This window comes from Arachis duranensis, chromosome 5, assembly GCF_000817695.3.
Source record: "Arachis duranensis cultivar V14167 chromosome 5, aradu.V14167.gnm2.J7QH, whole genome shotgun sequence".
In the NCBI taxonomy this organism is placed as follows: Eukaryota; Viridiplantae; Streptophyta; class Magnoliopsida; order Fabales; family Fabaceae; genus Arachis; species Arachis duranensis.
In genome coordinates, this window is record NC_029776.3 from 8181230 (window position 1) to 8208157 (window position 26928).

The 26928-nt window shown below is 34.5% G+C and overlaps 2 protein-coding genes and 1 pseudogene across 2 annotated transcripts in view; 2 read left to right on the top strand and 1 right to left on the bottom strand.

Annotated features, from left to right (window-relative positions):
- Nucleotides 1-1777: 1777 nt before the first annotated feature.
- LOC107487780 (uncharacterized) lies at nt 1778-7565 on the top strand. The gene is made up of 3 exons (XM_016108475.3): nt 1778-2069; nt 2912-4748; nt 5490-7565. Exons 1-3 carry the CDS (start codon nt 2056-2058, stop codon nt 7485-7487), a joined length of 3849 nt encoding a protein of 1282 aa, XP_015963961.1. The 5' UTR covers nt 1778-2055; the 3' UTR covers nt 7488-7565.
- Nucleotides 7566-14423: 6858 nt separating this feature from the next.
- Nucleotides 14424-18712, top strand: LOC107487779 (uncharacterized; annotated as a pseudogene).
- Nucleotides 18713-19017: 305 nt separating this feature from the next.
- Nucleotides 19018-26928, bottom strand: part of LOC107487778 (uncharacterized) — a 12029-nt gene continuing 4118 nt past the window's right edge. The window contains 15 exon segments of the mRNA XM_016108474.3: nt 19018-19846; nt 20073-20267; nt 20417-21833; nt 22395-22549; nt 22621-22732; nt 22889-23084; nt 23206-23323; nt 23590-23718; nt 24000-24166; nt 24756-24986; nt 25066-25228; nt 25371-25517; nt 25611-25712; nt 25848-25899; nt 26322-26418. Of these exon segments, the coding sequence (XP_015963960.1) occupies nt 19376-19846; nt 20073-20267; nt 20417-21833; nt 22395-22549; nt 22621-22732; nt 22889-23084; nt 23206-23323; nt 23590-23718; nt 24000-24166; nt 24756-24986; nt 25066-25228; nt 25371-25517; nt 25611-25712; nt 25848-25899; nt 26322-26418 (3752 nt within the window). The 3' untranslated portion in view covers nt 19018-19375.

The window sequence follows — 26928 nt, forward strand, 5'->3', positions numbered from 1 at the left end:
CAGCATAACAAAATTCAGATAAATGTGTGTATGGATTATCGCTCTAAATAAAATGAGAATTGATCTATATTATGATATTTATCAGAGAATAATAAAATTTGATTATGGACTTGATTATAAAAATGTTTATTCATTTAGTAGTATTTAGAAGAGAAATATAAATGGAGAAATAGAGACGGAAATAAGTCTCGGTATTATATTTAGTGTAAAATAAAAGACAAAAAATTAAATAGAAAAAGTATAGGTATACAATAAAAATATTAAACAATGTGAATAATAGATATATTGAATGTTCAATTTACTAGATATACGGATGATTATTCTAATATTAAGATTTAGGTGGATAATTTAGGGTGTAGTTTGTTTTTAATTTATTGAGTCAATTTTAGAGTCTAAGTGTTTACATAATCTTCTTCTCTCCGAAGAAATTTTTCATCAAAATAATGAGTCATCGTTGATATCGACACATCTAAAAGTCAACTTTTCCACTATCACTCCCAAAAAACAAAACTCTGCCTTACGTAAAGTTGCCAGAGTACGCTTAACCTCTGAATTTGAAATCACTGCTTATATACCCAGTATTGGCCATAATTTACAAGAATATTCTGTAGTCTTAGTAAGAGGGAGAAAGGTTAAGGATTTACCCGGTGTGAGATATCACATTGTTCGAGAAACCCTAGATGCTGTCGGAGTAAAGGATCGTCAACAAGGTCGTTCTAGTGCATTATAGATTCTTATCCAAGACTTGTATCATTTGATAATGCCATGTGAATCGCTAGAAATATGTGAAGTCACATTGCTCACAAAAATCATTATTTACTTAACAAAGTCCAATAAAATAAGAATAAAATTCTAATTTAATTTGCACAAAAAGTAAAGTTGGAATTAATTAATTGAAATGAGGATATTTTAGGTATAAAATATTATTAAAGTTTTAGTCTCTATCCTAAAAATTTTAGTCTCCTGTGTCTTCACTTTTTGGAAGTATTGAAATATTAAACTTTTAGAGATAAAGACTGAAATTTTAGTACCAATTTCTAGACCAATAAACATGATACTGAGTTTCAATCTCTCAATCTCCATTCCAATACCTCAACAAAATTTTGTATATTTTATATGAAAGAGTGATTTAATAATTAAAATTTTATATATAATTAATATAATTGTATTAATTACATTGTTTTATGGTCCAGTCTAATAAATATTGGAAGTCCACTCGATTTACTTTTAAAGTCGACAAATTTTCAATTCATCCGAGCTAACCAACGCATTTTACGTGATGCCATCTCTTAGTGAAAGTCAAGACAGCTGATGGATACTTCTAGATACGGGTCTAAACGAAAAGATCCGATAAGTACAGATAAAGAGAGGAGATGCCTATTTCTCTTTTAAGTACGTCATTTTTTTACGCTAATTAACTATCTCATTATACAGACATTTATTTTAACATTAAAATATTTTAACAAATGACCGCACCTGCCAACTTATCGACAATAATAACCGCACTCTTCGCTAAATTCACACCCAAATCCAAATTTTTAACATCACACCGTTACTCACACCTAACCATACAACCGACCACCCATCCAACGAGCAGCCGAACACGTTGTTAAGGATACAAAAGAGAAAATTTGTATTGAAAAATAATAATTTTTAGTTTTCAACAACAATATCAAATATACTCTCTATGTTTTCCATGAAAAATGATATTTTATATAAACATCTTTTGTTTTTCTTTGTCAACAAAAAAGGAAAAGAGAAAAAAGAAATTTAACCTCGGGGTTTGTTTTTTAATTTACAGTCTACTATGGTGTCTGCAAAATTGAGAGTTGTGTCTGGGGTTTGAGGGTGTTCATGATTTTTTAATTGCCTTTCAGAGCTCACACTTTCATTTTCTCTTCTTCCCTCTTCTTTCTTTCTTTCTTGCTTTCTTTCTAAGCGCACTGTTCCTATTCACTTCTATGTCTTCTATTCTCTCTCCTCCCCCTTCATCATCATCAACTCCCAAACCCTAATCATCTCCTTCATTTCACTCATCTTCTTCCAACACTCTCCATGTTCCCCCACAGGTACTATCTCTATCTCTATCTCTATCTCTTCTCCTACTTTCTCACTCATTGCTTTCTATTTTCAATAAATTTCCAAACTTTCCCCGTTTTGGAACCTCATGATTCTGTTTTTCTCTTCTCGTTTATTTGTCTACTTATTGCCTTATTCTATTTTTGGTGCCACCTATTCACTGATGGTTTTTCTTACTTTAATAGTTGAGTTGGTGCTTTCTGGTACCTAGAGTGCTCTGTTTTAAGCAATTGATACCCCTCTTTCGGCGCTTTTTATTTTTCGCCAACTGATGCTGATCTTATGTTTAAATATAGATGATTGGTTGGTTCCAGTATGGTAAATTTTGTATCCTCTTAACTCAACGGTCCTGATAGGGTTGCTTGTATTTTCTACTTGTAGCATGCAACCCTGAATTCTAATTTATTGCTTCATGCCTTTTCTGTACTTCTTTATTCCCTATGTTTATATTTGTGTTTGATATATTTAATTTATTAGTTTTTGGCATTATATGCTGCCTGCTACTAATCTAACGCTTGATACACGAAGCTCATGCAGAGAATAGAATAGTTGTTCCTTTATAAGTGCTATGCTACTGTGAGCTGTAATTGCATTTGGTTGTAATTTTCATTTCTTTGGGAAGATGATTGTAACTGTTATTGTCTGCTAACTGAAACAAAACCAAAGGAAATTATCAGAAGAAAAAAAAATGTTGTCTGCTTTTACATATCTTTCATTTTCTTTTTTTGGGTTGGTGGAGGCATTTTGTGTTTTAAGTGTTTTGCATATTAGCCTATGTTAGAAGTGGCAAAAAGAAGAAGAAAAGACTTACATTTGTTTGTGTTTCCATTAGGGGATTGTTGCAGCTGGTCACAACGCTCACTTGTTATGTGGTTCTGGCATGTACCTTCTTTTACCCTGACACACATGGACACTCTAGCAATGGGATGCAAAATCCACCAGCTTCTGATGCTTATGCTTCTTTAACAAAAAGTTGCAAAGTGGATACTTCAGACACCATTTGTAGTGACTCTAGTTTAGATAACAGTTTTCGAAATGTGTGTCCAAACTCCCGCTCATTCTGCTCTCCTTCAATGTTATTGGGGTCCTCTCATAAAGAGGGAAGTATAAAAGAGACTTCTTTAGGAGGATCTGGTAGTGCGTATGATAGTCCATTTTGTATAGAGGTGGCTCATGATAGCAGGCAGGCAAGTAACAGTAGCTGGTCATCTGACTATGGTGTGTTTAGGTTATTTAATGGAAAGTTTATTTCTTGTTCTATGAACTCCAGAGAGGGAGTTAATGAAATACCATCTCTTAAAGCCCAGGATGGTCATAGAACTGGCAGAAGCGATGTTTCTTCTTGTGGAGGCTCTTTATGTAGGCAGAAGACAACACATTTTTTGTCAAAGTACTCTGAAATGTCCAAATCAAGTTCCTTTGAGGGTTCTGTCTCACCTAATGTAAGAATTGGACCCACTGTGCTAGACTGGGGTCAAAATTATATATATTCTTCATCAGAAGCTTTCCTAACACTGGCTAATACATGCAATGATAGCATACTACACATCTATGAGCCATTCAGCACTGACCTACAGTTCTACCCTTGCAACTTCAGTGAGGTTTCACTAAGACCCGGTGAATCAGCATTGATTTGTTTTGTTTTCTTCCCTAGATGTCTAGGTTTGTCATTAGCTCACCTGATTTTGCAGACAAGTTCTGGTGGATTCATAGTAGAAGCTAAAGGATATGCTACTGAATCTCCCTTTGGCATTCAGCCCTTATCTGATCTGGAAACTTCTCCTGGTGGAGGGTTCAGCAAGAATTTGTCATTGTTCAATCCCTTTGATGAAACCCTTTATGTGGAGGAGATAACTGCTTGGATATCAGTTTCTTTGGGGCATAGTTCTGTTGAAACTGAAGCAATGTGTAATGTACATGATTTTGAGGCTTTTGATACTCTTTTGTTCCCAACTATTAAGGATCGACTGGGTGTGAAGAATAGCCAAATTGGTTCACCAATGGTTGCAATCAGGCCCCATAGGAATTGGGAAATCGGTCCGCATAGCTCTGCAACACTAATGGAAATGGATGTTACCAGTGGGTTTGAGGGGAAAATCTTGGGTGCATTTTGTTTGCATTTACTGAGATCATCACAAGTCAAGTCTGATACTATTATAGTTCCTATTGAAGCTGAAGTGGACAGTAATGCTGCCTCTGACACTGTAGGTATATTTGTTTCAGCTACACTTGAGGTTCTAGCTACTTGTGATAGTGGTGATAATGTCATCACTATATCTCTAAAAAATTATGCCCCATATGCTTTAAGGTTTATCAAAGTCCTAGAAGTTGTTGACGAGAAACTTTTCCACGTCAATTACATGGAAGGCTTACTGCTCTTCCCTGGGACTGTTACTCAAGTTGGTATTATTTACTGTAGTCAGGTGAGCTTAGATTTAAATGTCTTGCCTCCTAAATTCTCCAACTTGCAAGAGAACTGCAAATTGCTTATTCTTACAAATGACTCAACCAGTCCCCTGATTGAGGTTCCATGCGAGGACATACTATATCATTGTTTTGAACATCAAAGGCTGTCATATGTTGGAGTAGAGGACAACTCTAAACTTATCAAATCTGATAATGCGAAGGCATATTATGTGGGCAGAAGCATGCAATTGCCACAAGATGGGGTAAGTAGCCACAGCCATCACTGCCCATATGTTATTTGACAACAAAGGTTGATGCTTTTCTTGGAAAAATAAAAAAAAGCTTCAAATTTAGACTGCTGATTCTGATGGATTCTTTTTAATTTTTAATACGTAATGTGCTGTATCAACTGATAATGATATATGCAAGTTCCTTGGAAGTATTTCTTATGCATAGGATATATATGGTATATATACTTCTTCCTCTGTGATATTGTTATTAAACCTTAAAATTTAAAATACTGAACATGATAATGACAGTCAGCTCCAGCTTAGCAGTTAGTACAGAGGCCTGTTTTGATGCAGCTCTGCATTGTGCTTTTACCATTGTTTGAATTATACTTCTAGTCTACTTGTCCCATATCCCTCCCCTCTCCTCTGTTCTCTCTCCTCTCTTTTGTCTTGTTATTTTAGTTCCCTTGCTACTTCTGCTGCCTTGTACCAGAAGGATAAAAGAACAAATCACTTTGAAAGCATTATATTACATCTGTTAGAGGAATCCTGTTTAAACGAGTTAAAAACAAATGGAAACTTTCATCATAATCATTGCTTCATTTGTTAGTTGTCTTTCCACAAATTATTGCATATTCGAGTATGATCATCATATGCACTTTGGAGGAATTTATTTTATATGCAATTGGAACTAAAGTTGCTTGTTCTCCTTAATATTTATACATATTTCCTCAAATAATGAAAACCTAATTTTGCTGCTACTTTTATGCGAAGGTTGTGGAAACAGCAGCTGTTCATGAACTTGTTCTTGGAAACTGGAAGTCTCAAGGAACCACTGGTAGCATGTCTGTGCTTGAAGAACATGAGGTGCTATTTCCGATGATTCAGGTTGGAAGTTATGTCTCTAGGTGGATAAATGTTAAGAATCCTAGCAAACATCCAGTTTTGATGCAGCTTGTCTTGAACTCTGGGGAAAGCATTGATGAGTGCAGGGTTCTGGATGATTTATTTCACCCCTCTTCATCTGGTAATTTGGCTCTAGGTAAAGGTGCTGCTACTCCAACAAAGCATGGATTCTCAGTACCAGGGAGTGCATTGACAGAGGCTTATGTGCAGCCATATGACCGGGCATCTTTGGGGCCAATAATTTTTTATCCATCCAATCGCTGTGCTTGGAGTGGTTCTGCATTGATAAGAAACAATCTTTCAGGTGTTGAGTGGATATCTTTAAGGGGATTTGGAGGTTTGCATTCTCTAGCCTTGCTAGAGAGATCTGACCATGTCCAAAGCATAGACTTCAATGTTAAAATGCTCAAGCCACTCAATTTATCACTTCCTTATAATTTACTTAACATGAAAGAGATGGCTTCTGTCTGTTCAAAGCCTTTAGTGAAAGAGTTATATGCAAAGAACACAGGAGACTTGCCATTGGAGGTGATAAGAATCAGGGTTTCTGGCAGAGAATGTGGGTTGGATGGTTTTCATATTCCTTCTTGTAAGGGGTTTGCTCTTGAACCTGGGGAGTCAACTAAACTTTTGATATCATACCAAACTGATTTTTCTGCAGATATGGTGCATCGAGATCTTGAACTTGCCTTGGCTACTGGTATTTTTCTGATACCCGTTAAGGCAACTATCTCTCATGATATGCTTAGTAACTGCAAGAAATCCATGTTTTGGATGCGAGTGAAAAAATACCTCGGAATTCTTCTTGTTGCGTCCTTACTTTTACTGATATTTTGTTTCCTATTTCCCCAAACCGCTATATTGGACTCCTTGGATGACTTCTGCAAGGGTGATGATAACTTAGTCCAGACAACCATAAAAAGTGCTATGGGAACATCTTTGCTTCATCATAACCAGAGAAAGAGTAAGTTATCCATGTCTGGGAAGATGAACCATCTCGTGGAAGCTTCATGTGGTGGATATTCTTATGATCAAGGCAATCCGTCTGAGCTGGGAATGTCGCAAAACTTGATGCAGACATCTGAAAACAATAAGAAGACTAGTCGTTTGTTGGAAACTCAAGATGAAGGTAAATGGTCATCCACAACAGTCCAGGGCTCTGACACAAACAAGGCACCTCAACTGGCATATCTCATGGTTAACACTGGTAAAGAAAAGGGTCGAAGAAAGAAGAGGAAGTCTCATGGTGCCAAATTACAAGCACTGTCTGAAGTTTCAAGTAGTCAGAGTGGGAACTCTACACCCTCATCTCCCTTATCCCCAGTCCCCTCTGCTGCACCTAAATGTAACTGGCTATTGTCTTCTAACTTGGTGCAACCCGTTGAGGCTCTTAGTAGTTCAATGACACAGGTGGCTGCCCAACATTCTGAAAACAATCAAGCTTCTTCCCCATCTTCTAAGCCCGAGGCTCCCCTCAAACACTGCAGCAGTAGTAGGTCTTCTCCTCATGCGCCACCTTCAGCATCAAGTTGTGCTGCTACTAGCATGCATGTTCAGACAACTTGTGATGCCACTACTGTTGTTGGTGGGTCGCCTCCGTCCTCCTTGGTGTCAAATTCTGCTGTTACATTGCAGTCTCGGGCTCCTGGATCCAAACGTCACAACCAAAAAGATGTTCAAGCGCAAGAGGAAGAAGGGCTTGCAGATGAGTATAGATATGATATTTGGGGTGATCATTTTTCTGGATTTCACTTGTTAGGTCCAAAAAATGTTACTTCCATGAAGTCCAGTCCTGCAGAAAATAATTTTGACAGCTTCTTTGTAAGGGGCCCTCAAACCCTCATGACAAATTCTCAAGAAGGCTAGAAAGTTGAAAACCTTTATTTCACACTTTCTTGCCTAGTCTATGTTGAAAAAATGAATAGAAATAAAGGATTTGATATATCTCTCATGGCCTCCCACATGCACATCCATTGTCATCTCAGTGTAAAAGGCACTCAATTTTGTGAATATGTTAACAAAATCAGTATCTGCAATCCTATAATTCCAGAGAATAAAACTTGGAAATGGACCATATGGAGAATCTACTTGAACATGTCAAGTATAGATCTTTACCGGCATACCCTGTCAATGAATGGTGAAAATCCAAGTAGATTTTCTGATTGAGATTTGGCAGGATTGACTCTCAAAAAACATGAAAGCTGAAACCTCCCAACAGCTTCTGCATGTTTTGGACTGAAGTTGCTGTTCAGCTCCATGTTAAAAATATTATTGTCCTTTACTTAATCTCCCTGGTGATATGTTATCCACCATAGCATATTTGGCATGCAAGCCATAGTGGAAGCCAATGCTAAACAAACATGTATAACACTATAAGCCAATATCCAAATAATTACACTTAAAATCAAAAAGAGAAAAGCAAAGAAAAATGAAACTTTTATGAGCCATAACCAATCACATCAACTATTAACTATTGAGTACTTTGACTATTAATACACACCTTAAACTAAATTAAAAAAAAATTGGTATGAGGATGCAAAGTTGTACAAGATTGCTGTTGTACCAAACAATATGAGGTAGTAGTAGAGTTACCACAAGATCTATGGTCTATTCAATTGGTCATTGCAGTAACCAGTAATTGAATCACTAGGAAAGAAGTGGTCCATAATATTATCTTATCATTCTACCACGTACAGATTACGACTCTTGCTCTTGCTGTCACTATGTACTACAAACGATCCTTTAAAGTGATATGTCCTAACAGATTCCTTGGCTTTACCATCATATGCCACAAAGAAAAAAAAAACATTTTTTTTGTTTTTATTGTTGACATATTATTACACACAAAGACATTATATCAAAATAGTTCTTAAAACTTAAAAGATCACCCATAATTTATCTAATATTTCAAAAATTGGTCTAATTTGACCATTAACCTATAATATCATCATATCATGTCATTTTTTCCTCTCACAAAAGCTTATATAAATTTATTGGTTAACAAGACTTAAAAGTTATACTTTACAGCTTGATGTTCATTGGATCTTCTGGACTAATTTCAACATCAACATAAGTGGAAAGTAGAATTGAGTGAAAAGAAAAAGTAATTGGGCTGGGCCAGTACCACAAAAAAAGCGGAATCGTTCGTGTGACATGAAGAATGATTTTGGGCTTTTCAGATACCATTATTGTGTTCCAGATGTGAAAAGATCAATGATGTCACTCAAAACTCAAAATTTACAAGTGGGTCGGCCAAGATCTTAGCCCATCACCCAATCAAAGCAAAAGACATGAAACCAACAATTTCGGTAACACAACTATGCAAAGAAAGCGATCACTTGATTCTACAAGTTCTTATACAAATATGTCTTTATATAAGGGTAATAAATATAATATGAATATTTGTTATATTAAGGAGAATTTTTTTTTTGAAAAATAAAATTAGTGAGGAGTAAAGGTTTTATTGGAATGAATATATGTATTGCACATGATAAGTTCTTATTGGTGAATTTTTTATTAAAAAATAATTTTTACTCTTTACCAAAATTTCACTTTTTGCTTTAACATCAAGCTGTCAAATATATTAAATGGTAGATACTTCTATGAAAATATCTTCATATGAAAATAATATTATAAATTGTATAGTTCAATCAAACATGTTTAATTATCTAATAATTCATAATATCATTTTTACATAGATATTTTTATTAAAATAAATACCATGTCAAATTATCTAACTTTTTAATTATGATCTTTTTACATAAAGACATTTTAAAGAGTAAAAGGAAACTTAAATAATTTTGTTTCTTGTTTTGATTTCTATAAATTTTTTCTTTTAGTCAAATAAAATTTAAAATATTTTTATTTTTGTCATCTCATTAGTCTATTCCGTTAAGTATTAATTTTTAGTAATACTATAGAGACAATAATATTAAATTATCTTATTTAACTTAACATTTATAATTTTATGTATATAACTTCTAAAATCACATACTTATTATATTTAATATTATGTATTTATTTCAAAAATAATTAATGAATGAAAAATAAAGCAATTTTAGACTAATTTTTATTGTTTTTCAAACATTTCTATTATTTTTTTCATATCACACTTAATGGAATAGCAAAGCTAAAATAAAGACATTGTAAATTTAACTCAACCAAAACCAAAATATATATATATATATTTGTGAATTGTGAGAGATATTTTGATAAGTAGGGTGAAAGAAATGAGTGGATGAAAGAGGTGTGTGTCATGTGCAAATAGCTGTGTCATTTCACTTTTGATGGATGGCAACAAAATAAAGATGTCGTGGTTCTACTTTTATGCTTATGGCTTCACTACTCACTTCCATGGATTACGATCACAACTATGACCTATTAGGCTATTACTACAAAATTCTATGGTGCTGGCGTGCCCCACTTTATTTTGTACCCTCCTTCTGCATTGGACAATCTTTCTCTTCTTACACATTACGTACCAATTCAAAAGCTGCATTTCTCGCATATTCTTTCTAGAAACCAGAAACATATAACAATAAAAATTACATTTATTTTTACCGATACAATAAATACATAAAACATTATCTATCATTATCGTGACTAACATTTTTTAATATTCAAAAACAACTTTTAATTTGAAAACAAAAAGTAAAAAATATTATTAAAAAAAGATTTTAGTCTTAGCACTATTTTTACTTATTTTGTTAAAGTTGTATAATCATTGTAACTATACTGTAACAAGGCAATGTTTAAATAAAAAATTTCAAGTTAAAATTATATTGTAGCGGTTGAGAGAAAATCGTTGCAAAAAGCTCATCAAACATATTTGTCCCGTCGTCATTTTGCGGCGGTTAAAGCAAAACTGCGGTAAAATATTACGCTTTTAGTAGTTTCTTCGAAATTCGTCGCGCTAACCTCTGCCAGATTCTATTTAGCAGTGATTTCTAGAAACCGTTGTTAAATGTCCGTCGCTATCTGCTGGATTTCTTATAGTTTAGTATTTAATTTTTATATTCTATAAATGTAAAACAAATAAAAAAATATTTTGGAACAAACCTCTAATTATATATTCTTGTATCAATACAAGTAATTATATTTCATATCTATTATTTGAATGGTAATCTAAAAGCAATTAAAAAAATTGATGATAGTTGATGTAACATTAGAACTTAGAAGAATTTACAAAATGAAAATTTGACCAAAATGTTAATGTGACAAAGGTAGAGATAATCTATAAAACGTCAAAAGTTCATTGTCCATAATCTTAATCTTACACACAATATTAATATGACAAGTATAATTTACAAACTCATGTAACCAAAATAAAAAACTATAAATTGAAAAGCTTTTCAAAGGGTACTCGACAAAAGGGTAAAGAAATACGAAATGATAGACATTTCACTTTCAAAGGTTAATTAGATAGTGAAGAAGAAGATGGGTACCCAATGGTAATGTCCTTAATACTAATAAAGGAAATATAGTTAATCCCTACACACATATACAGCCAAGCATACCCTTCTACTCTCTCTCTACCATCACATTCATATTTAACTTCAAATATTCTAGATAGACCACGATATATGTACATGCCTTATAATATTATATATTCTATAAAGGTGTAAGTTATCGAACCGAACTGAAATTTACTGCAAAACCGAATTGAAATTTCTAACAATCAAATAAAAAATCGAAAAAATTGGTTTTTTTGTTTTTTTAATTAAACCGGTTGGTTCAGTTTGGTTTTTGGTTGGCTCAGCAAAAATTAAACCAAACCAAACTGAACCGAAGATGTGGCTTAGTAATGTAATATTTTATGTTTAGTTGTTGGAATGAGTTGAAATTGTGTTAAATTTGAATGTAATGTAATGTTATTTCAGTTTATTGATTGTTTTGAACTTTATTTTATTGAGATTAATTTTTTATTAGTTAAAATTTAAAAATAAAAAAACTAACCGAATCAAACTACTTTTGATTCGGTTCGATTGTTGTACAGATAGCAAACTAATTGATTGGTATTTCGTAAAAACTGAATAGATTAATTCGATTAATTTTTTGTCAAAATCGAACCAATAATATCGCTAATATTGTATGCCTGAACCTAGAAATTTTATCAACCTATAAAAATATATTTACATTATAATAAATATTATAATAAATATAAATATATAAAAGACTACCGGGTCATGTTAATTTGTTCCAATTACTAAAAATTAAACCTCATCATTCATCCGTTTTTCCTATGTTTAATTAAATAAAAGATAAGCTTGAAAAGAATAAAATAAAAATGCGAGCGAGTTGTACACATGGTGCATGTATTAATTAGTGGATGACATTGAGAAAATGAGTAAGAAAAAACAATGATGTATATGTATATGGAAGTGGCATGATGAGCGAGTAGTATGTAGAGAGAGTAACATGTGTGGGTAGGTATAATTATGACACTCACACATATACAAAACACAGCCTGGGGACTTGGGTATTATGTATTCTTATTACTATTAATTAATATTAATAGTACTATCACTTTTATTTTAGTATATTAAAAAAGTTCCAAAATAAAATACTATAATAAAGTGATAAATAAATTATTGAAGATTTATATTTTAGATAAATTAATTTTTATTAAAATTTTTTATTATAATTATAGAGATTAATTTAAAGTTAGTGTCTTTTGATTTTATTAGTATTTTTTTAAGGACTAATTTATCATGTAATAGATATAATTATTTATGTTATTTTTTTTTTAACTTTTGAAATTAGTGATTTTATAATATGATATCAGAATTTTATATCCAAATTTCAAAAGTGAAAAAATAACATAAGATAAATAAAAAAAAGCCTATACAAAGATAAAATAAATCCAAAAATAATTCTTATAAATATAATCATTTATATTAAATTTTTAAGATGAATAATTTTATAACATATATAAAATATTTATCACTTTACTAAAAATACTATATTAAAAAGGGAGTATATATATATATGAGAGTGAGAATGAAGGCGTATGAATCACGCATGCATGGTAATTATTAGAGTTGTCATTTAACTCAAAATAATTATTTGTCTCTAATGCATTGGGAATGTCTCTGCATCAAGCCCCCACCTTATTTACTTGCACTTTTAACTTTTCATTTCTTAATTAATTGATTAAATATATATAGGGTGTGTTCTATGGAGAGTGAAGGTGTGTGTTGTTTGTTTTCTTTCACTGCCATTATTAGAACAGGTCTATGACATTGGTCTCTCTATTTTGTGCTGTGTTTGATTGCTATTAGTACAGTTTTCTATTTGTGTCGTTTTTAGAAGCAAAGACACTGAAATGGAACACATTTTCAGGGATATCCTTTGACAATTATTGTTAATCCGTCGTATTAATAGTAGTTCAGAATCTAACGTACTAATCTAATTAATTAAAATATAAAAATATTGTACCATCTCTGAACTTGGCAGAATCAAGTCCACACTTGCTTGCATCTTAATCTTATGTCTCCAATTATTTGTATTTAGTTTTATAAATTCCTTCGATTCACTTCTAGCTAATTATTATTAAAATAGTTCAACGTTATTGCATCTCTTTTTTTCTTATCAAAGTAATAATTAATAGTTAACTAGATATCTTAATTATTGTCTTTAATAAAAGTCTATTCATAATGAATAACACTGGTTAGTAAATTCTTTATCACGTTGGGAAAAAAGTTGCACACTGTTTGGCTCACAATTAAGAATTAAATATGTATTTAGTTAGGTGAAAACTCAAGTGTAGTCGACTTAATGTGAAGTTGATAACTGAAAGTCGTTAGATAATTTAACTGATTTGACTAAATTTTCACCTAACAGCTCTCAACTATCAACTTTACGTGAAGTCGACTGCACCTGAGTTTCCATCATCTAGTTAATGCTCTTTGAATAAGCTATAGAATCAGATCTTAGATAGAATCAATTTGGAAATGGAAAACATGTATCAACTTCATTAATGGTCCGCTTTATGATCCATAAATATGGATTATTATGTGAATAAACTATTCTTGAGTCTGTCTGCTACTTGAGGACACTACCTTTCACTATTAAGCTTTTTAGTTGTGATCACATGCCTCCACTCATTCCCCTTATTATTATTATTGGAATTTTATTTATTCTTTAACAAATATTTAATATTAAAAACTTGAAAATGATTAAGTATTACAATGGCAAACTTCTTAGACTGCTTGAATTAGTAATTATTAATATAGTTTATAACTAATATAATTGACATGTGCAACATGCGGAATTTCTTATTGATTTTTGCTTCATTTTAGTTGCTTATATGAATCAAATTATGCTAAATACTAGTCGTTAACATAATGATTAGAATTTAGAACTCATTAAATAGTGAGATATCCTCTGCTTTAAATAAAGTTGAGTAAAAAACCTAAAAATCCTTCCCCTTCATTTCTCTTTCAAAGGATCAATAATGCTCAATGATTCAAAAGTTGTAATAGGCAAGTTTGCACAAAGTTTTCAATTGGAAAAGTTTCATGTTTATCTCTTTAGCTTTTATTTTTCTCTCCTTTTATCAGTGCCTGATGGAATACATTTTCAATCTCATTAATCTTTAATAACTTTTCACTTGGCCTACTCTAAAATCATAGTGAATAACATTAGATCATAGAAAATGAAAAACAATTAGCAATATTAGCAACAGACACAAAGAGAATAAGCAGTTTATGGCACTCACTTTCACACTATGATGCAAAGTGCACCCTTTATCTTTTGTTTCCTTTCTAATACAACTTTTATTTCTTCCACTTTGAGTCCATTCTAAAATATGGGTAGCAAACTAATAATTTCATATGAAAAACTTCTATATCAAACAAAGATAATAAGCCTTGCAAAATAGCACCAAGACGAAAAAGAGAATATATTTAATAAATATAAATAAGGCTTAAGAATTTTCCATGTCAGTCCACTCCCTTATCCTGTAGAAGCATTTTTTGGTGAACAGAATCTATATTATTAGTGGTGGATCCACAAGTACCTATAATATTAGATTTCACACGAATCTAAAATTTCATATATATATATATGTGTATATATATATATAAATACTATAAACCAAGCTCATTATACTCTCAGAAGAAGCTGGCACTTGTTATTGCTGTGTCTGCTTCTCCTTCTTCCAAGTTTCCCGCTTTATGAATTGTATGAAAATGAATCTTTCTGAGTTTGCTTCTCTGTAACTCTGTCTCCAAAAGGGTCTCTCGGTTTGTATCTGCTGCTTTCTATTATTGTTTATTGAGTTGCAAGTTTTACTTTTTATCACTCACACACACAAAACCCGTTCTTTTTCTCACATGTTTTTGGCCTTTTTTTTTTTGCAGTGCCATAGCCTATAAGGATTGCATTGTTTTCTTTTTTTTTCTCGGTTTCTGAAAAAGTGGCATTCGTATAGCAGATGAATAACAAGAGAGCACGCACCACTCTTCAGGCAATGAAAGCTTCTTTCAATGATGGTCGCAAAGTACATTTCATTCATTACATTCTTCCTCTACATTCTTTTTCTTCTACTTTTCGTTGTTCTCTTACTGCAAGATCTTAAGAAGAAAATTGTCATATGAGGTTGTAGGTTACTACAAGAAAACATTGTTCTTACGGTTACATAGCTTAAAAGCTCCCAAAAGAGTTTTGATTTCAATGCTTAAACTACTTTAACTGTAGTAGGCAGATAGAATTTCTCTTCCTCTTTTGAATATTATCCGAATCTGGAAAGTGGAAGCTTGGTTCTTTTACTTGTCATAAGAAACATATCAGAGGCTCTGGCTAGTTCTTTCTTTATGCTGCTTTTCAAAGATTCTATCTCTGAATGTGCAAAGCAGGACAAGATGGAAAGTAGAGGGAGCAAAGCAATGCCTGCACAGAAAAATGGGCGTCGATCGAATCGAGAAAGGAAAATGGCTTTGATACAAGATGTATGTGATAATTTATTAGTGAAATAAATTTTGAGTACATTCAGTAAATTAATGTTTTCAAACTTGACAGGTTGATAAGTTGAAGAGAAAGCTGAGACATGAAGAGAATGTGCATAGAGCATTAGAAAGAGCTTTCACAAGACCTTTGGGATCTCTTCCACGCCTTCCTCCTTATCTCCCTCCATATGTTAGTCCATTCATTCCTTCATCTTTTCCTTACTAGAACACAAATTTGAGCAATGTAATATGGTTTCTTACATACATAGATTGTTTGTAGTGTTGCATTGAAAATGAATTACAAGTAATGTTTTGTCCTTTTGTTTATAGACATTGGAGCTTGTGGCTGAGGTAGCAGTATTAGAAGAGGAAGTGGTTCGATTAGAAGAACAAGTTGTGAGTTTCAGACAAGGTTTATATCAGGAAGCTGTTTACAGTTCCTCTAAGAGGAATCCTGAAAATTCCAGTGACGAAATTGATAACAATTCCAAACATCAAAGGTCAAAATCTTTGTCCCAATGTGAGCTTAATTCATCAGCTAGTCCCAATGGAAAACCATTTCATATGAAACAAGATTCGTTATCATCCGTCTCGGAGGAGGGAAGAGGAAAGGAGAATAAGTTGTTTCATAGCCTTGTGAAGAACAAGCAATCTCCAGAAAAGAAGGCTGCTAAAGTGATTACTCCAGTAAGGAAATCTCCAATGAAACAGCAATCATCTGAGAAATGTGTGGATCACTTAAAGTTGCAGGTACTAAATAGTATTTTTGTTCAATTGTTATCTGGATAACTGAATGAGTATTATGAGAGATGATTGTTCAATGATTTCCGGGTGTTTAGTTAGAGTGGAGATTAGTAGATCAAGAAAGAGCACAGAGTTCCTCAAGTTCGTCGGACGATAAGGCACCGGAAGTTGATAGCACACCCAACAGAGTTTCAGAGGATCTCGTCAAGTGTTTGTGTAGCATATTTTTGAGAATTGGCAGGGAAAAGGAACAGTTGAATGATCCTTATGGTATCTGTTCAGATTCCAAAACAAGAAGAGATGTTGGTGCATACAATAATCTGTGTGAGATTAAAGCCTCCAATGTTGATCTCAACCGAACAACAAATGCAGTGTTTCTGATCCACAGATTAAAGTAATTTATATAAAGGGTTACTACTTACTAGCTCTTCTTGGTTGTTATGTTCTTCTAATCTAATAAACTTGTTCAGGTTTCTACTTGGGAAGCTTGCTTCTGTGAAATTGAAGGGTCTTACTCATCAAGAGAAGCTTGCATTCTGGATAAACACATATAATTCCTGCATGCTGAATGTAAGATATATAATTTGATATCATTAATATCTTAGCCTATGTAACATGTTGAAGATAATCAGCATAATGTTTTTTGGCTTGAATGTTGTGTAGACATATTTAGAGCATGGCATACCTGAAAGCCTAAAATAATTTGAAATGGTTGTAGCACTAATGCAGAAGGTACAGACAGTGATCTATCAAATATTCCCTACATTTACTTTTCCAACAGTATTCTATAGCATATTAGACTAAAGCATTGGTTTGATGAAATTAACTAAGATTATAAAATGGTTATTATGTTAGGCAAGAATAATAGTTGGGGGCCAATTGTTCAATGCAATCACAATAGAGCACTTCATCTTGAGACTACCTTATCACCTCAAATTTGTAAGTATAGTTTTTGGTTTCTTTTTCCTATGCTATGTTGTTGGTGATGCTTTTGTAGATTACAATGCATGATGACTTGAATTCTGATATTTGGTAAATGCGACAGACGTGCCCAAAAGCTGCAAGGAATGATGAGATGCAAGCACGAAGCATATTTGGGTTGGAATGGTCTGAGCCATTAGTTACCTTTGCACTTTCCTGTGGAAGCTGGTCTTCCCCTGCGGTATGTTTCTCTCAGCTTACACAATCCTGTTATGACTTTATGCATCTTCTTTCATTATTGGATCATGTTGTAAAAACACGTCATAGACACACAAAATATGTATTGATTAATTTATTTTCAATATGTATTTTATATTTTAATATATATTTTATATACGATAATGGCTCTTTTTTTTTGTACATGGAAATAAAAGTAGTGATATATCTTAATATTTTAATTTTTGGTGTTTTTTAAAAGCGTGAAAGATATACAAATCGAAGGGTCCGATTTCTATATTTCAAATTTTTTAATTTTTTTTTAACAGAAATCCCTCGGTCCGGTCCGATTTTTGTTTATCTAATTAAACGATTCCACATTTGAGAATAACATCCCATCATCCCACATTTTTAAAAAATACTGTTACTACTCCAATATCAAAAATAAAATCTAAAATCTCACACCATTAAAAATCACACTAGGATTGTTAAAAGAAAAAATCTTTTATTTCCTTTTAAAGCAATGGCCGGCTGACTTACTCTTAGCATGTGATCAACTAGTCTGACAAGATATGACCTTCAGACCAAAGATGTCACGTGTGGGGCAAACACTTTTCCTTTTGAATATATTTGCTTGGCTGGGTGAATTGATTGAACAAAATGTATGTTATTTTGATGTGAAGGTGAGGGTGTACACAGCATCAGAGATAGAAAATGAGTTAGAAGCAGCAAAGAGGGATTATTTGCAGGCGTCAGTTGGGATTACCAAGACAAAGAAGCTAATGATACCAAAGTTACTGGACTGGTATTTACTTGACTTTGCAAAGGACATGACGTCATTGGTGGATTGGGTGTGCCTCCAACTACCCTTTGAACTCAGAAAGGAAGCAATTGAATGCCTTGGCGGAAGGGGAACACATTCGGTGCAAGTCATGCCCTATGACTTCCGTTTCAGGTTGCTTTTACACCATTAACACTTGTTCACTCTTCCAACATTTCTGGATTTTTGTACATTGGATAGTTCACATAGAAAGTACAGATTCAAAAGCATGTAACCTTTTTATTTTTTATTTATTTAGTAAAGGGTTTTTGGCCTTTAGGATGTTGCAGTTGGGATTAGTTGTAATGCTTTTATAGGCAGTTCGAGTAATAAGCGTAAGTGTGGTTAAACGTTAAGGGTGTATGAGCTTGCATCACTCTAGTTATTAATCTAATAAAACATTTGTGTAGGTAGGCAAGTGCCACCTTCTGTTTGCTTTTCAACTACCGTTCTCATCCCGTTTACATTTTTAAGAGCTGTGGTATTTCATTATGCGTTTTAAGGAGTCTAAAAGCAAAATAGACGTACCAATTTAATATTTAACTCACTGATTCACTTGAATAAATGTAAATAGTGCAACATTTTACATACAGACCGATAGACGAAGGCAACCACAGATGGGAACGGTCAACCACGCACCGTCAATCCAAGACCCTTTTCAACGATATCGCTAAAAAGAGTTGTTCTTTAAGCGACACTTCATTAAAAGAAGAATTAAATTCTGCACAAAAGAATGAAAGATGATGTCTTGTTTACCCGAATGAATATATTACTGATAAAATCGCGCTCAATAACACTTTCTATCTCAAGGAAGAATGAATGTTAGAATTACTGGAGACAACTCTCCATAATTACAGAAAATGCGTAATCAATCACACATCATGATTCGCAAAATTGAAAGGGGAAAAAAAAGTTTAAACCAAAAGAAAAGGCGGCAGGAGCCGAAACCACAACTAATCACACAACTAAAGAAGTATACAAAATGGAAGAACTGTGGTTTTCCCAGATTACGAGCTTTTTCCAACCAGTTTTGCTTCTCTTTACAACAGCTTTCAGCTTTACTAGTGATACATGTTTACAGAATTATAATCACACGTCTTAGTTACTTAACCAAATGGCGAAGGAACTGGTCCTGCAGTTGCATCCGATCTTTTGATGCTTCCCATTCCACAGATGATGCATCCAGGGGCAGTCACGGCTGAAAATTTGGCTCCACATAAATCACATACATCATATCCAATGGTCGACAACCTGCTTAGAGTAGCAGAACAGAATTGCGAAGGGTCTTCCAATGGATCAATGGACTTGTTGGTCAAGCCCCTCTGAACACACAAGTCGATCAGGCTCCTAAATTCATCCTGTTTGCTTGGAGGTGCTTTAGAGAACAGCAGTTCGAGCATTTGCTTGGAATATGCATAATTCTGCACCTCCATGTTTCGTTTGATGGCAGTTCGAATGCAATTTATTCTGTGCTTAGCCAGAAGAGGTAATGAGCCCAGATGGCGGGAAAGTCTTGCCATCTCATCTTTTGCACTGATTGCACTAGGACCATGGACCCTTTGCAGACGTCCAATTTCCTGCATTCATGAAGAAAGCTATTTGAAGTGGACAAATAAATGATTGTTAAGGTAGGAGGTAAACTGCTCCCATTGCTTTCTTAATTAAACAAGCATCAACGTCAAGGAAAACTACCACGATGGTAATGATGTCTTATGGAAACAGTTCATTTATCTAATTTGTTATTTTGGTCAAAATGCATTCATTCTATCTATGTTTCTATGATTTGAGGCATGATGACAGTACCTGAAGAAGAGTGACAGCTATCTTGTATTGAGCACAGATTGTTGCCTGAGCTTTTATATCACTTCCACGGGATTGTTCCTTAGCCAGTGCAAGAAAAGCCTCATCAAAGCAAGACAACGCATCCGAGAGATGATTTAGCTCAAGGTGAGCCAGTCCAGTCTTGAAGCATACTGAAGCAGCAGCCCCTCGGGGAACCTGACACGGGAGTCATGAGATTGGAAACAAATAATGGAAAACCGTACTTGCTGAAAAATAGGAAACTGGAACTAAAATGGTTTTTACTCTAGTTAAAAGTGTTGGTCATTCAACATCTATATGGATGGCTATCATGTATATATTTATACCTGTCCAGGTCGTACAGTAGAAGGTGGAGAACTAGCTTGAGAAGGCTTTCCTGAATCAGCAGAATTTGGTACTCCAAGTACACTAAGATCAAGAGGTTGGGTGGAAATTGATGTCTGTGGCTGCAATTGGGGCATAACTGCAGCCTGTGTTGAGGGTTGTGGTGGGACACCACCATCCGGAAGTCCTATAGATTCAATTGGAACAACAGGTTGTTGACCAGCTTGAGGGGGAACAGCACCTTGACGGCTGAAATCAGCTCCAGAAGCATTAACCTGGCTAGGAGTCCTGCTGCTGTCATTCCCTTGGATAAATTTGGAGAGATATGTCCCAACAGGAGCCAATGTTGCAGCAACCTGCAGGGAATCCCTGGTATTCTGAAAGAAGTCCTCTGGAATAGGTCCTGCCTTAAGTCCTCCACCTACGGCCCCCGTAGTTGGCTGTGAAATTGGTTCTGGCCGAGTCAATGCATCGGTACCAAACAGGTCACCAGCAGCTGAAACAGAAGCAGCCGTTCCGGCTGGTGCAACCATGCCGGCAGGAGCTTGTAGGGAGGAAATCTGGCCAAACTCCTGGCTCCCACCACTTAATGATGCCCTGCTCCTTGACGGAGCTAACCCGTCACCAAGTTTAAATTTACTAGTGGCTTCTTTAAGCTTATTGACATCCACTGTAGATGAGGAAATGGGTTTGTCTCGGATTCTAACACGTATTTTTCTGGTTTTTGATGCTCCTTCTTCGTCACTGCTGCTACCATCAGCAGCAGCTCCATACATGGATTTCTTAAATTCTTCTTCTGCTTTAGCCTGTTCAGCAGAGGAACTGGCAATCTGTTTATTAAGGGTTTCCAGACCCATTAATGAATCACCTTTGGAATTTTCAACCCCCTTCAATTGGTTAGTCATGGATTCAATGGAGGATGCAAGACCATTTGCTTTAACATCATTACCTGCTGGGATGAAGGATTTAACCAAGCTATCTTCCCTTACCTCTACAATGTTTCCTCTTCCTTTAATTGAGCCTAAATACACTCCAATATGATCTACAATAATAGATGGAATTGTACCATCATCAGTCTTCATATATGGTGTTACCTCAGCAGCAAGCTCCCACTGAGGTATATCCTTTGCAGTAGTAGGGGTTTTAATTTCCCAGTTTCCACCACCCCATTCAGGTCCTTTAGGAACCATACTTTCTGCGGCGAAGTTAGCAAATATGCCTTGTGTCCATCCAGTAGATCGAACTCGTAAAATCCTCTCACAATATCGCCTCAATTCTGAATCAAGATCTTCTTCTTCCAACTTCTGAGCAAGGCGCCTCATGGCACTTGGATTCAGGTGGCATATAAACAGATCAAGCATACTTTCGTAATCAGCTATGACTTCAAAGGTTTCTTTTGCTCTATCAAACTGACCAAACCTGCAAGAGATCTCAAATTACAAAAGTGTGGGCAAAAATTTCTATATCACACACTACCATGTAATTAAAGTACCATCAATAGTATGGGCACTGCTAGAATATTAGGGTTAATGTCTTATTGTTTGTGGGCTCCAGCTTGAATAAGTAGTTCTTGACATATGAATCCTTTATTTTAAATTATCATATTGGTTATATGAGGTCTAGCATAATTAAATAATGATAAAATTTGTTAAAATCTATCTATCATTGGCTTTTGGCTCGTAGTAACATGATAATGAGTTAATCAACCTATATGTTAGGCAGCTCTAGTTCATTCACACTCTTGCTATATTAATTCACACAAGAATAAAAAACAATTATGAAAATATAATTATTGAGGAGATGCAATATATACTTTTATGCATCAGCAATTAACTATTGACTGGGACAATGAAGTAGAACCAAACACAAGCAATATTGAAAGAAAAGTAATAGCTAATGGAGCATACTTTCAGTGGTTATTAGTTTGAAGAGGTATAAAGAGACTATCATATGTACAATAAAATTTGCTAGTCAACCTACCTGATACATGCGTAACCCAACTGCCTGAACCGATGAAATAAATGCGATGTAGGAGGACATCGTGGATAATCTCTCGAACGCAGAAATTCATCTTTCAAAACAGATAAAGCAGTGGAAAACTTTAGAGCTTTCACAGCATAGACACCTCGCATCACCTAAGGTCGCACCTCAACAAGATTAGATAGGCCATAACTAAAATGGCAGGACAGAAGAATTTCATCATTACCTGGGTGAACTGTGGACCTGATTGGGATAATGACACTGCCAAATCTCCACAAACTGGAGAACCTCTGGAAAGGATGTCGAGAGACCTTGGTGTTATGCGCAGGCTGTCAAACCTTCATACATATAATAATTTACAGTATTAGCCATTACCAACTTTCATGATAAAGAAATGTAAAAACACAACTTTATGTCTAAAACTTTATGAGATATAGAAAGAAGCTAGATTTTTCCTAAGGATGTCCTAATACATATGTGGTAGAGAAGGAAACCTTGACGTTATTTGGTATAGTATTTCTGACAAGTCAAGTTTCTGCTCAAAAGTTTGCTGCATTGTAGCAAATCCGATGAGAAGAGGCTCAAGAAGACCAACAAGACAGCTTTTAATCTCAACCCCCTTCTTCTGTCTGGGATTTATTTCTGTGGGGCTAGCAAGCAACAATCGATCATTCAATGCACCAACCAAGACTGTGAGAAATCAAAAGAAAAAAAAATCATTAGTACAATACCCTACAATATTTTGACAGAATAAAACATCCAAAGCAGATGGCTAAGCTACAATGACATCCCAGCATGCAGTAACAGTTACCTGCATAAGGCATACTAATTGAGAGGATAGTCCTAGCTTTCCCATCCCAACCAAGTATACTGATAGCAGTGGCAGTAGAAAAAAGAAGGGCAGGTCCAACCCATAAGAGTGATCTAAAGTGGGCAACAGTTAAGGCTTTAAAAGCAAGGTAATCCACATGACAAGTACAATTTAAGGTCTGCTCAGCCAAGTAGGAAGAAAGTGGAAAGGTATAAATAAAGAACACAGTGAAAATTATCTTCAACAGAATTCCTGGCTTTGAGTGCAAGTGAGTACAGTTTATTTTCCACTTTCTCATTCATGTTATCTGGGCTAATTTAAATGTGAATAAATGGTTAGTTTTAAACTTTATAAAAGAAAGTAAGAAACAAATTATAAGGATATTGAAGGAAGTCCCTTGTCAAAATTTGTAGAAGTGCCTGCAAGTATATCGAGAGCTGCTGAAACTATAAGAACTCTATGTGTTGTTAAAATTCCTGCAACATGTCCCCTAAGAGTCTCTTGCCAGTGCACCTGTCAAATTTGAACAAAAATGATCTGTTACCAATCAGAACCATAATCAGGGCCCTTTAATAACACTTTTTTTTATATGTATTTTCGAAAACAAATAATACTAGAACTGAGGACTTTTATGAAGGAAGGCAAGGATTAAAAAGTTGCATTCTCATTGTGAGTGATACAAAAGAACTTTATTTTTTTTTATGCAAATTACAAAAAGGTTTTCACTGTTATAACAACAGAGCACGCTCTAAGTTTGTAGTTCCTAATTAAATAAGCATGGTTTTGAACAGTACCTGCAGTACAATCTCATGTCTTCTCAATTTGATTGACTTTTTGCCCTCACCCTTGGTTGATATATAGTGACCATCAGAAGTTGAATTTGAAGTTGAAAGGCGGTATCCTTGTATGAGCTTTACTAATCCAATCTGGTTCCCATGAGTAGCAAACATCAAAGTTGAATCTACAACCAAAAGGACAATTTTCAGTATTTTATAACTAACAATAAACTACTGCTAAGCGCATAATGAATGTGTTTATGGGTATAAAGGGATCTATTGACCCCATATTAAGACACAGTTATGGTTAATGATTTTTGTCTAGATAATAATTTAATAAATTCAACTGCCAAAATATGATTAAATATTATTAGGACAAAATATAATTATTTTAACACTAAATACATTTACTTTTATAGAAAAAGAAATTTGATTAAGATAAGAATGAACAGAAGAGGATGAGACAGACAGTAAACGTTCAAGACCTAACAAACAAGAACATGTGACACACCAATATCCATTTAGGTTTCAGCTAAGAGAACACCCTTAATCGGACCTTTTGTTGAGCCCCAAATGGGGGACAAAAAGGTGATCTTGTAGCAGATAAAATCAAATAGTTTAAAAGGAATTATTAAAATAATGGATTTTGTGAAATTTTAGTCCAATTAAGGAGTTTGTGAAAATTCATATCCTAAATGGTAATTCATTTGTGTAAAATGTTTATTAATATCATTGTCAATAGATCCCATGCATACAAACAGTGTACTCAAGTACCTAATGGAGTAGAAAAGATCCGATCAACTTCAGTCTCAAACAGAAATGGCGTAGGACCACGAATTGAGCCAACATTAGTTTCTGCAGGTTGGTCTTCCTGGAAAGCTTTTTCAATTTCCTTAGGATCCTGCGAGGCCCCTCCTGGTAGAAGATACAATGCCAACCCTGTCTTGTCATCATCGAGAATGGCAAATTGGTTTTCATTGGGACCAATAAATGCTGCATCTCGACCTACAAGACAATCAAATTATTATGTCGCATAAAGCATGACCAGCAATAGAAAAGAAATACATCCCACATGTGGAAGTACCTTTCACTGTGCTGCTTTTACTATTTGCTGTCTCTGCCACAGTATTTTCCCAGTACAGCACAACTTCATTTGTAGCACCACTAAATTCGTAAACTATAAGAAACAGGCGTTGCTTTTTACTGTAAACCAAGTATTTTGCATAATACTCCACGTTCCCAGGAATCTATACAAGGGGATAAGCATTAGAAGGTTGAATACAGGATTCCTTCTCACTTACAACACACACAGGAATGATAGTATCTACACAAATCTATACAACTTACAGGGACAAGATACATGTTAAATATACTATACTCTCCACTTACCGAATTATAGAGCTTCCTGTAGATACTCTCAGATCCAGATGAGAGATTATGTGCCACAAGATTTGGTCCATCCACAAAGAAAGCCCTGACAGGATAATGAAGAACTCGGTTTGCTTTGCTAAAGAAATTTAGCTCCAAATGAAATGGCTGGCAGTGCATAAATTGTATCAGTAGAATGAACCCAAAAGAAGTAAGGAAAAGCAATCAAGTACCAGAATCAGATCGCCAAAGGGATCATACCTGGACAACTGGAATGTCCTTCAGGTGATGCTTGGTATCTAAAACAGTGATCAAGGGCAAGCGAGATATTGGAGTACTTTTTGCATGGCCTTCCATGAAATGCTACAAGGACAAGGTGGAGTAAGGGAACATATACAACAGCATCCACCAAATTTCATGATCAGAATTCAGGTAAGCAATTGAATCCTTCTGACTTAAGGCTTATAAGAAAGACAAAAAAATATGAAAGTAACATACACTGTAAAGAAAAGCTTTCCTTGCAATGTCTGATATCGTAAGATGACCATGGCTGGAAGGAGTGAGATTGTCAATGACGGCATAAGATAATTACATGTCACATGCTTCATGTACTATATAATGGCAGGAGAAAATAATCAATATTGAGTTGCAAAAGTATTTGTAATGGTTTCAAAACTCGAACTAGTTAGTTAGGACTCAATCCCATTGGAAGCAGCATGATATGCATAGTGACATACTAATATTACCAAATTGTCACAACAAAATCTAACAAGCAGGAACAGATACCAAGTACAATTTCAGATATATGCTATTCAGTATATACCCAATCAACCTTCATGACCATAAATCAAAGCAAAAACATTGGGGGCATTCGAGTGAAATCATATAATTAACCGAATGAATTCAAGCCCCATTTTTCTATATAGTTCAGGTGGCTTATTTTCATCTACCTAATTTCAAATGCCAACTCACCCTTTCAGATGATGTTCTTGTAGTTGAGCTTGAAGCTGATGATCAGCTAAAACTCCAGAGGATCCCAAGGCTGCCAATTTTTCCTTTAACACAGATGCTGCATAGCAATTCTACTATTAACATATGTGGAAAGGAATAGACGGAGAAAAGGCAAATATTCAATAAACATGACATGCATGGTTCTAATAGAAGCAAAAGAGAACACACAGCATGCAACAATAACTTCATAAAATAAGTACAAATATGTGCATCACAAATGAGTATATATACACATAGATACAAACATATATGATAGAAATTTAAATGACTAAATTAAGCCTTGCAATTGAAGAAATTGCACAGCCTTAGGTGGTTTGGACATGTTGAGAGAAGGTCAAACGAGCATCTAGTTAGGAGGAATCAGAATAAGTACAGACATGATCCGTGACTGGACACAATAGCATTGTTTGATCCATATAGTCAACCTCAACTAATGGGCTAATGATTTGTTGTTGTTGTGAAGACATTACATAAAATTGTGCACTAAAAGGAAATTAAATAGAATATTATGAAAGTTAAGAAGAAAAGGGGGGGGGGGGGGAAAAAAAAAATCCCACAAAAAAAAAAA

Bases quoted from the DNA above. Each gene is read 5' to 3' on its own strand.
- LOC107487780 (XM_016108475.3), top strand. The intron at 4,749-5,489 runs GTAAGTAGCCAC...TTTTATGCGAAG, and splicing joins TGCAATTGCCACAAGATGGG to GTTGTGGAAACAGCAGCTGT.